This window comes from Vitis vinifera, chromosome 3 (assembly GCF_030704535.1).
Source record: "Vitis vinifera cultivar Pinot Noir 40024 chromosome 3, ASM3070453v1".
NCBI lineage: Eukaryota > Viridiplantae > Streptophyta > Magnoliopsida > Vitales > Vitaceae > Vitis > Vitis vinifera.
In genome coordinates this window covers 10,243,934-10,254,747 of record NC_081807.1, presented here as the reverse complement: position 1 = coordinate 10,254,747, position 10,814 = coordinate 10,243,934, and the positions used below count along the sequence as shown (strand labels likewise).

Below are 10,814 nucleotides of genomic sequence, written 5' to 3'. Positions count from 1 at the left end.
GCTCCGAAATTGAGAGGCTCTTAAGGGGATTGAAAAACTAAAACTATGTTGAACAATTAATTATTTTGAAATTTAATTTGGATTTATTAAACTTCCTTAATCCATGTTTGTAGGAGTGCTCGAGAGTTTTGGATGCTTGACATGTTATTTATAGTGCTAGAAAATCTGCCTCAAAGGCTCAAGAGAGATGATCTTATCCGTGTAATAAAAAACGACTGTTTTAATATCAAAGAAATCTCATAGAATGATTTTTTTTTTTTTTTTGAAAGTTTATGATTTATTTACAATGATAAATCTCAATACGACTTGTACGAGATATGTTTTTTAAGAAATTGAAATCCAAACAAAGGTTTTATTTTTTGAACAATAATGCATTAATTGGAGCGTTTAATCTCCTTTTAGCATTACCAATCACTTGTTGCTGATAACATTTAGAATCTATTTTGTAGTATTTTTACAAGATATTTTTAGGTTAAAAGTTTTTTTTTTTTTTTTTTTTAAATGAGACGTTTTACAAAATTTAGAAAATATATTTTAAAAATTTTTAAATCCATTTATAATGATTATTGAAAAAACACTTTCACCTAACATTTTTAGAGCTAATATTTCTATTAAAAATACTTTGAAGGAAAACACTATCAATGCATTTTAAGAGTTAGAGTACCTTCGACAGTGATAGTAAAAAAAGTTTCTAGCATTTCTAACATTAAAAATTTAAAAATTTTAAGTATTAAAAATATTAAAAACGTTTTCTAAAATCACTACCAAACGAACTCTTAATTTGAAAATATTTTTAAAAAACACTTTTAAGTTAAAAAAAAATCAAGTATTTGGAAAAATTAGGAAACACATTTTAAAATTTGAAAAATTACTTATAGCATTAAAAAATCTCTTTTATATATATATTATTTAGAAAAAGCCTTGATAAGGATTATCCTTAAAATATTTTTAATGATTTTTATTAAAAACACCATAAAAAACATGGTTAACTATGACCTTGTTTGGTAAGTATTTTCGAAAACTGTTCTGAAATATAATTTATGAGAACAATTTTTAAAAAACTGTTCTATAATATTTTGTAGAAAAAAAAAATTTATTTGGAAATGTGAAATATTTTTAACATATTTTTAAATATATTTTAAAAATAATTTTTATGTGTATGTCTTTATTTCTAATTATTTTACATGTTTATATAATTATTTTTAAAAATAATTATTAGAAAATAGGTGAAAATAATTTAAAGATATTATTTGAAAACACCATATTTTTTATTTTTTAATAAAAAATAATTTTCTGATTATTAAATATGTTTTTATTATTTTAGATAATAAAAAATTGTTCTTGAAAAGAGTTATCAAATGATGTCGATATCTCCCTAAATCTTATCATTTTATTATTTTATTTTATATTCGGTGGCCACGTGAATATTGTAAAAGTTAGAATTTTTATTAAATTTAAAAACAAAATTTAAAATTTAGAAAAAAAGAATTAAATTTAGAAATCCAATTAAATTAGTATTATTTGGCTGGCATTGAGGAATTTTTTTTTTCATTATTTTCTTAATTATATCTGTCAAACAGTATTTTTTCCAGGAAACCGACACCACCTTCTAAATACATACTAAAAAGGGCAATTTGAGAGATGCAATCATGCTATAAAACAAATATAGAAAAAAAATCCAGTCAACATCAAAAATATTTTCTTAAATAAATTATGAATATAAAAAATAGACAAATTAGGAAAATTAACAAAAAGGATAACCTCAAGAGTCAATGGTCATAAATCCATCTCTCTATATAGCCGATTCCTTCTTTTCCTCTCAAACATCTGTTAAGCCTTCTATACATTACAAGCTTCTAGAAATATATTTATTTAAATAAAAAAAATATTATTATTTATCATATAAAAGTCATTATTTACTTATATTTTTGTTTTTTTTTAAAAAAAATTCTAAAAATTGAAATAGAAGTAGTTCACATAAGAATTTTCATCATTAATTTGTAGAAGATTTCCTTCATGATTGAAAGTATAATTATTAATTCAATTTAAAAAAGGAAAAAATTGAAAAAAAAAAAAATGAAGGGTGGTTGAGGAAGCTTCCTAGCAACTGGACTTCCTGAGGAATGCGTCTCGTCTTATCTTTCCTGTTTGTTCCCACCATTTAATTTTATTTTTCTGTTAAATTTCAACTCTTTTTGTTTGACATTGCTTGAATCCATATAGGAATTGTTTTGTGGTTGATGAACAACTCTGGCCAAGAACAACGGGTGGACCTGCCTGATTGTGAGGTGAGTTATTTCTAGTCCAGGCCTGGCATGCAGATTTCCAACGAGTATAAGGTAAAGCATTTTGTTGGTTTCCATTGATTTTTGTCGTTTTTGGGTGATAATGGAAATGGGTTTGACTTAGGAAATAATTCTGTGTTGATGCTTTTGGTGGGTAGGATGCTGAAAGATTTGGTTTTTGAATGATATTTCAGGAATTCGTGAATAGGCAAATTGAAATCTTGGTGGATTTGTTGCTGGTTTGATTTGTGATTCCGATTTGGGGCCTTTTTTCCCATTGTTTTGAGGCATTTGAACTGGGTTTGATTTGGTAGAAAGGGTTGCAGTTGATTGTTTGGCTGTCGAAAAATTTCAATCCATTGAAATCTGGAATTTGGTGCCAAATTTGAATTAGGATCTAGTGGATAGGTTTTTCTGTTGTTTCTTGAATTGATCAGACAAAGATAGATTTGGAAGGCTATGGAGCTGGTTCGGGAAGAACCCAGCCCCAATGGAGAGGTGGAGGAGGACAATGACAGAGACCTCTCTGGGGATACTCCTCTCAAGGAGACTCGCCATAATCGGACACATTTTCCTGGTGCCGTGAGAAAGAAAGCATATATATTCAATGGGTACGGCGAATTCTATAACAAGGAATGGGATCTTGCTGAAGGCACAGGCAATGAGTTTTGTTGGTACCATGTTGAACTCCCAAAAGGGAATCAGAAACTCTCACAGGCTGCACAACATCTCATTGATGTTCTTTGCCCACCTTTGAAACTCCAGGACATTCTCTCACTTGTTAGCAATGGACCTTTTTGTGGGCATGTTGATGGGGCACTTGTGTTTAGAGTCAATTCACCGGGACCTGCCTCGAGTGATTTTACGTTCCGAATAGCTGCAAGAATTACTGAGAGTTCAGTGATTACGGTGTCCCTGGGCCGTGTTCCCAGGTTGGGGTTCTCACCAATGGGTGAATCTCTACTTTCAGAGGTCCCAAGAGTGGAGAGTCCTAGTTATGTTAGAGGCGAGAGGAAGGAAGGGGGTGGAATTGTGATCAGGGAGCATGTTCTTGAGTTTCTGTTGACAATGAATCATTCTGAGGGGGGCGATAATCCTGTACCTAGAACTGTATCAAATCTTGTTGTTCACATTATTGATACACATGTGGACCAACTCCAAGATCTTGTGACTAAACTTGAAATGGAGTTGGATTCAGTGGAGTTTGAAATGGATAAAGGTAAGTTTCATTTTATGGCAATACAGATTGCCTCCCTAGACAATCTTTATTTTTTGTCTCTTTCATATAATGCTTCTCTTGATTGTTTGTGCATTTTCTGATCAAATCACTTTTCTGGTCTGGTTATTCTAGGATTCATGTATTCCTTTTGTCATAACTTTGTAGATGGTTAAGGCTTTGGTGATTACTTTTGTCTCACTGTTAAATTTTTTTTTGTCCTTTTGATTTAAAACAGTAACTTCATTGTTCTATGTGGTATTGAAAAATGCCAAAAATACAATTGAGTGGAATATTTATTGCTAGGAGAAGACAGATGTGGATTGCCAAAAATATTTATTGCTGGATTGAGGAAAATGACATTTTTCTTAATTTTTTTGGGTTTAGTTTTCGTTGATAGTTGTAATTGGACAAAAGAGTTTTTGTTACTTATTGTAGGTAAACAGTTAAGAAAGACAAAGGAAAGATAAATGGAGGTGTATAAAACAGAAGAACCCAAAAAAATGAAGAAGAAAAAGAATCCCTTTATTCCATGATTGACTGAATCCGTGAATATAACACAATAAAAACCATACAATAAGGTACTTACCATTGATAACTTTATCCTTAGAAGGAACAAATCTCAAAACAAAATCATCATAAACCTCATTGCAATTTCATTTTCAATATCACTCACAATCACTTGTTCAAACTCATTACCATAAACAAAATGTTAAAACCCAACCATGCGATTTACACAAAACAAAAATAATTAAGGATTTTATTGTTGAGAAAATTAATACCTCTCAAAAGCAAGGTTGTTGTTTGTGGGAGATGGGAAGAGAAAATTTGCAGTGTTTACTTTTAGTACTATTGATGATTAGACATATGCAATGGCATAATGCTAAGATAAATTTATTGGGTGGTCACATTATTCTATTCTAATTTCCAAACCTAGAGCATAAGATTATTGATGCACCATAACAGAGCATGCTGGAAGTGAAACTTTATATTGTATGGATGCTTCTAAAGAGTGGAGTACACATGTTGAACTCTTGACACTTCAGAAGTCCTTGTGTAGCACTTTTTAGTTTCTTTCCTTTATTCATTCATGTCTTATGAATGTTCTCCATAATGAAGTATGATCAATGTTCTCATACATTTATCATAATTTTTCCATGACTAATCCTTTTACAGGACAAATTAATTGTTTGATACAATGTTATAGAATTTACTCATCAATAATCTAACATTCTATATTTTGTGTCAAATTCCAAGTCCTCTTATATTTTCCCAACATTGGTGCAACTATGCGGGAATACTTTTGAGAAATTATAGATAGTTTCTTCTTCCTCCTTTCAGTCATTGTCAGGGATCACCAAAGAAATCTAGTCAATGCTGTTGTTTGGAATAATATTGTATGTGAACCTACAAAACTATTTTTTTGGGTAATACGGGGATTCAATTAATATTTACGCTAGCTGGGTACATGACTACTGGAAGACACTAACTTCCTTTAAGCGCGCCTTGCATTTTGTCTGGATGCCAGGTTGAGTAATATGTATAGACATAAGAGGTGAATCATATTTTAAGAAATTAAATCAAATTTCCTAAGATGATCCTGAACAATCTTTAGTAATTTTATGGTGTAGGGATCCATGGATCTGATCAGCGTATCTCATGTGCACCTTATTATGGGAGAAGCTGGAACTCAAAATATAAGAAAATATAAGTATTTGTAAGATACTCTGGTGTATAAAGCATATAGATATTTTGAACTATTTTCTTAGGCTTTCTTCTTGTCCAGAAATCGGTATTCTTAAAACCTACCATCTTTGAGTGTCTTGAGACTCCTTTGGAAATCAACATGAACATCCAAGCATGGAAATTTTAAGCTGAATGTTTTAAATGATTTTCTCAAGCATTCACCTTGTCAAAAATAGTTCTCATAAAAGGTAAAAGGCGATAGAAGAAAAGCAAGATTGTTTTTCCATACCGGTTTTCCTCAATTCAAATTGGACATGCTGTCTGAAGCCAGAAATTTGCCCAAATAACTGCAATATAAAAACAAATGAAAAAGTAATGACTCTACCTAACAGTTTACCTGTTGAATCTGTTTAAGTCATTGAATATCTTGAATGGATCGATCATAACTATAGCCCAAAATTTGAGGGTACTAAAACTATATTCCCAGCTAAATTTATGTTTTAGCTGAGAGTAAAGAACTAGTAATTTTTATGCATTACTACTAACCTTCACCTATATGTACATTATCATTACATAATGGGACTTATGTTGACAGGAGATTCAATCCTAAGTACTTGTGCCTATGCATGATAGTAAATTTGTGTCTTAAAAAACTTGGTGCTTAGTAATATAAGTTTCACACAATCCACAAACCATGAATCACTAAGACATTTCATGTTAGCGTAATGTGAATTTACATTTCAGTGCACCTAGCTGTGAAGCAAAGTTCCTATATACCTTTGATTGAGGCCTTGCACTAGTATAAAGAATTTGATTGTGACTAAAGATTTCTATTTTTTTTATGATTGTATCTGTTGCAATGCAACTAATTTTAATTCCAAATAAAGTTCAATAGCCGAAATCTAAAATAATAAAAGCCAACATTTCTAGTTAAGGAATCACATTGCAGAGTGTTAGCCTTAAGGGGAAGAGTTAAAAAAACCAAACATTTGAGATCACCTAATCTTGAATAGACCCCATGATATCTTTTGAAGTTTCTCAAATTCATTTCTATTGATCAGGTAATGAGACACTGATTGGACATTGCAATCATTTTTGAAGCATGGGCCATCAGTTGAATAATTCTTGTATATGGAAAAGAGGCATGCATATCTATGAGAATTGTTGCATTATATTATATTACATTATAAGTAGTCTTTTCTTTTTCGAGGGTTTGTAAAGGGGCATGACCTGGCCTTTAGCCTTCCACCAATGGTCAAGGGCCTATGTAGAATAGAAAAAATTGTTGTTATACTCTGAAATGGTTGACTACTTACACAAAAGATCTCCCCACTTTAAATAAGTTTGCATTTTGAAGATGTTCTCTTATTTTCTTCAATACGATTTAAAAGAAATTTGAACTATCATATTAGGCTCCAATTAAGCAATATATGAGCCTAAGCACCTTCATGCCAGGTTCTTGTGTCTTTCCTTTATGATATAATTAGCAATATACCAAGTACTAATGATATTTGTATGTGTTGGATTCTGGCTATTTGTATATTGTAAGAGTTTGGGTTCGTATCATACCTTGAATTGAGTTGAGGACAAGTTTTAATGAAAAAGCTGATGGTAATTTGGAAATTTTTTGCAACTAAAAAAATATATTGATTTGGGTTGATAAAAGCTTTTGGTGATTTCTTTAATTCCTGTAGTAATTGCAGGCTGCTTGATGAGTAAAGGTTTTCTTTACACATTATTATCTGCCAGGATAGCCTGAGGAATGATATTAGAGATGTATCATTTTTGTATGATTGAGTGGTTAGATTCTATATATTTTCCTTTGGCTTGTCATGCTTATTTTCATATTTCTTGATGAGCGACTCCATTGTCAGTTTGGTTGGGTTTAGGGTATGGGGATCCCAGGGTAGAAACTTAACCTCACTGGTTGGCTTGGATTGTTGGTTTAAAAGAAATTGTCTTCAGCTTACTGGTCCTTTAAGGGCTTAAGTCCTGATATATATTGTCCCAGTTAGAATTTTCATGGTTTATTCTTTTGTTGAACTTAAGTTGGGATTTCTTTCCCTTGACTGCAGGTGGTTTTGCTTTGAAGAAACAAATGCTGGATGACAGGAGATTCCCAAAATTGCATCTTAATTTGCAGCGACTCTTGCAGGTAGTTATCTGTCCATCCGTTTCCTTTTCTGCCAAAAGGAGGAATAAATGTAAAGGAAATTTTACTAATCATGTTAAGATTTAAGTTGCTTGGTAATGGGTAAATTCTAGTTCTAGTGGTGATTTGGGACTCAAGTGCATGACAAGAAACCATGGAAATCTGGATTAAGAGTCAGAGTCAATGGCAGGTCCTTAACCAATAGAGTCTTGCTCTTTCATGGGGTTCATTGGCTGCTTACCATGGGGCCAAGTTTTTGAGATTTAGAACACTTCAGATTTTGTCTGGAGGTTGATGTTTGTCGGACCAACTAAAAATCAACTGATCTGTTCATGGGGTGTTTTTGTATTTTTCATACCTCCTTTGCCAGACTTACCCAGAGGAGTGTGATTGTGTTAAGCTTAAGTTTGGTCCAAATGTCCAATAAATCCTCCTGCAAAAATCATTCTAAATACGAAATTAAAACTGTACTAGTCAAATGTTCTTATGGTTGTTTATGTATTAATGTTACTGGAACTAGGTAATAGCACATGGGGAGCAAGTGTTTCCTAGAGTCAAGGAAAAGTGCTCTTCAAAACGATGGTTTGCCAACGAGGATATTATCTCACTTGAAGAGTTAATTGGACGGCTCAGGAGGTTAAAAGAGAATGTTGGGTTTATAGCCAATCGTGTTACAGCAATCCAGGCTGGTCTTGATAGCTGGCAAGCTGAGCAAATAAACAGGAAATTATATTATCTCTCATTCCTCTCAATAATATTCCTTCCCTTATCCATCATCACTGGAGGTAAAAACTCTCTTTGATATGACCTTCCTTGAGTAGTTTCAATGCAAGTATGATTTCAGTTTTGTGTAAAAATGCACTTAACATGTTCACTTTGTTGGGCACTCTTAACAGTGTTTGGGATGAATGTGGGAGGAGTTCCATGGACAGGACAACGAGACCCAGCTCTAAAAAATGGGTTCCGCAACGTCATGTTACTGTGTGTGATGATGTTATTTCTAGTGCTCTTATGCTTTGCTTTCCCAGCTATCTATGCCCGTATAGCTTCTTGGCGGAGACGAAGGGCTTTGCGGAGAAGCTGGTCGCTCAACAGGAAGTCATTCCTTAAGAGAATCCCCGGCGGATCCGAAAGAGGGGGTTATCTTAGGATTTGAAGAGAGTAATACTATCTCATGGTACATTCTCTATCATTCATTTTCCTCTTTGTCGTCTACTCTGCAGAATCTAATGTCTTGCGATATTTTTTCCAGGAAAGTTCTTCAACCCACCAGTTGCCATCAACCAACTTGGGTTTATCCATTTCTTGAATGACAAACAATAGCATCTTAATCAACTCCTCCATGGAAATGGAAATTCTTGTGAAGTGTTTAATGTTTATTCCAGTCAAAGATGAAGCAGGTTCGAGTTTTCTAGTTGGAAGTGAGCCTATTCTTTTGTTGATTCCATTTTTCTATCTTTCGTGTTTTCCTCTCAGTATATATCGTCTTCCACTTCCAGAGAACCCATTAACTGTATGTGCATTTTATTTTTCGGTCCTAGACAGATACATTGAGAATCATTGTCATTTAATGTAACAGTATGTTACTAACATAATCATTGTCTAGTAACCCATTAACTGTATGTCACTAAAAATTCCTCAAGATGAAGATTATGATGAAGAAAAATAAAATCTTGGAACGAAGTAGAGATTGCTAATGAAGAGAGCAGAAAATCAAGTATAAGAGTATTAAGGTTGGATGGAAACCCGGAAGGACATTCCAGGAAAAAAAAAACTGTAGCAAAGAAGTCAGATCCCTTGTACTGATGCAAGATTGATCTTATCCACATGAATGAAGAAAGGCAAAGTGCAATTATGGAGGTACTCATGAACTCTGCATAAAGGAAATAATGATGTCTAAATGATATATGGCTCACATATAACTTGTCTTCTCATTAATATTTTGAGATAAATTAAAGGCGTTGAATACGAATAGCAATAAGGCAATATGGAGCCCATAAAACCTTCAAAATCCAAGTAACAAATGTTGGTAAGCGTATGCAAGGAATTAGTAAGAAGGTTGTTGTCATAACAGTATAGAACTAATAAGAAAATTTTGTAAGGAAATGCAACCTGGGAACTAGATTCAATTAGTGATTCAATTGAACTTTTGCAAATCCTGGAATAGATGGGTCTTGTAACGACCTGCTCCCAATCATGTAGATATTGTCCGCTTTGGGCCCAAGGGGGCCTTCATGGCTTTAAAATGCGTCTACTTAATTAAGAGGAGTCTCTACATATATAGCGTTAGGAACATTCTCCCCTATCCAATGTAGGACATCATAAACTCCCCCCATGCAGACACAACGTTCTCGTTGTGTCCCATGGGATTACGGGGCTAAATAGACAAACACCCCTTATGGGGCCAAACAAACCCCCACACCGGGGTCGGGGATCGGCTCTGATACCATTTGTAACGACCCGCTCCCAACCATGTACATATTGTTCGTTTTGGGGCCAAGGGGGCCCTCACGGCTTTAAAACGTGTCTGCTTAGTTAAGAGGAGCCTCTACATATATAGCGCCAGGAACATTCTCCCCTATCCGATGTGAGACATCACAAAAAATGTCTCTTTATGCATTGAGGGGATTTGAACCAAGGTTCAGGTTCAGCTCATCTCTCTGATAAAATTGGAACGATACAAAGAAGATTAGCATGACCCATGCGCAAGGATGACACGCACAAATCGAGAAATGGTCCAAATTTTTTTTGTGATGTCCCACATCGAATAGAGGAGAATGTTCCTGGCGCTATATATGTAGAGGCTCCTCTTAACTAAGTAGACGCGTTTTAAAGCCGTGAGGGCCCCTTTGAGGCCAAAGTGGACAATATCTACATGGTTGAGAGCGGGTCGTTACAAATGGTATCAAAGCCGCTCCCCGACCCCAGTGTGGGGGTTTGTTTGGCCCCGTAAGGGGTGTTTGTCTATTTGGCCTCGTAATCCCATGGGACACAACGAGGACGTTGTGTCTGCATAGGGGGGTGTTTGTGATGTCCCACATCGGATAGAGGAGAATATTCCTGGCGCTATATATGTAGAGGCTCCTCTTAACTAAGTAGCTTTGTTTTAAAGCCGTGAGGGCCCCCTTGGGCCCAAAGCGGACAATATTTACATGATTGGGAGCGAGTCGTTACAAGTCTCATTTCCAGTTACTTCATAACAACAAACATCTGTCCAAAATTGTAAACCTAAGTGTAAGCAAAAAAATTACAATCTGAAGCACAAAAAGATGTGTGAAGGATGAAGCCTTCCTAACATAGAAGATTCTGCAATCAGAAAGCAGATCACATATTGACATCCATTCTAGAAAATTACTCTTCTTCAAAAGAAACCAAGTATAAACATTTTTCTAGATAACTTGGCCCTAGAAAATGTCTTATATCAGCAAAATAGTAACATAAAAAAATAGCACAAACAAAAACAAGAATGCCTTGT

General features: G+C 34.0%; 1 protein-coding gene and 1 non-coding gene across 5 annotated transcripts; both read left to right on the top strand.

The window, feature by feature from the left end:
* Positions 1–1,833: 1,833 nt before the first annotated feature.
* LOC100256074 (uncharacterized) lies at positions 1,834–8,989 on the top strand. Of its 4 annotated transcripts, none has more exons than XM_010649743.3 (6): positions 1,899–2,288; positions 2,480–3,504; positions 7,263–7,342; positions 7,860–8,124; positions 8,236–8,516; positions 8,592–8,989. In XM_010649743.3, exons 2-5 carry the CDS (start codon positions 2,745–2,747, stop codon positions 8,493–8,495), a joined length of 1,365 nt encoding a protein of 454 aa, XP_010648045.1. In that variant the 5' UTR covers positions 1,899–2,288; positions 2,480–2,744; the 3' UTR covers positions 8,496–8,516; positions 8,592–8,989. The 4 variants fall into 4 exon arrangements, with proteins under 4 accessions (XP_059591967.1, XP_059591968.1, XP_010648045.1 ...); XM_010649741.3 differs by having other exon boundaries at positions 1,899–2,339; XM_059735984.1 differs by having other exon boundaries at positions 1,834–3,504.
* A 993-nt stretch (positions 8,990–9,982) lies between these two features.
* LOC132253574 (U6 spliceosomal RNA) lies at positions 9,983–10,086 on the top strand. Its single transcript, XR_009465436.1, has one exon. It is a non-coding gene; the product is annotated as a U6 spliceosomal RNA (small nuclear RNA).
* Positions 10,087–10,814: the final 728 nt, after the last annotated feature.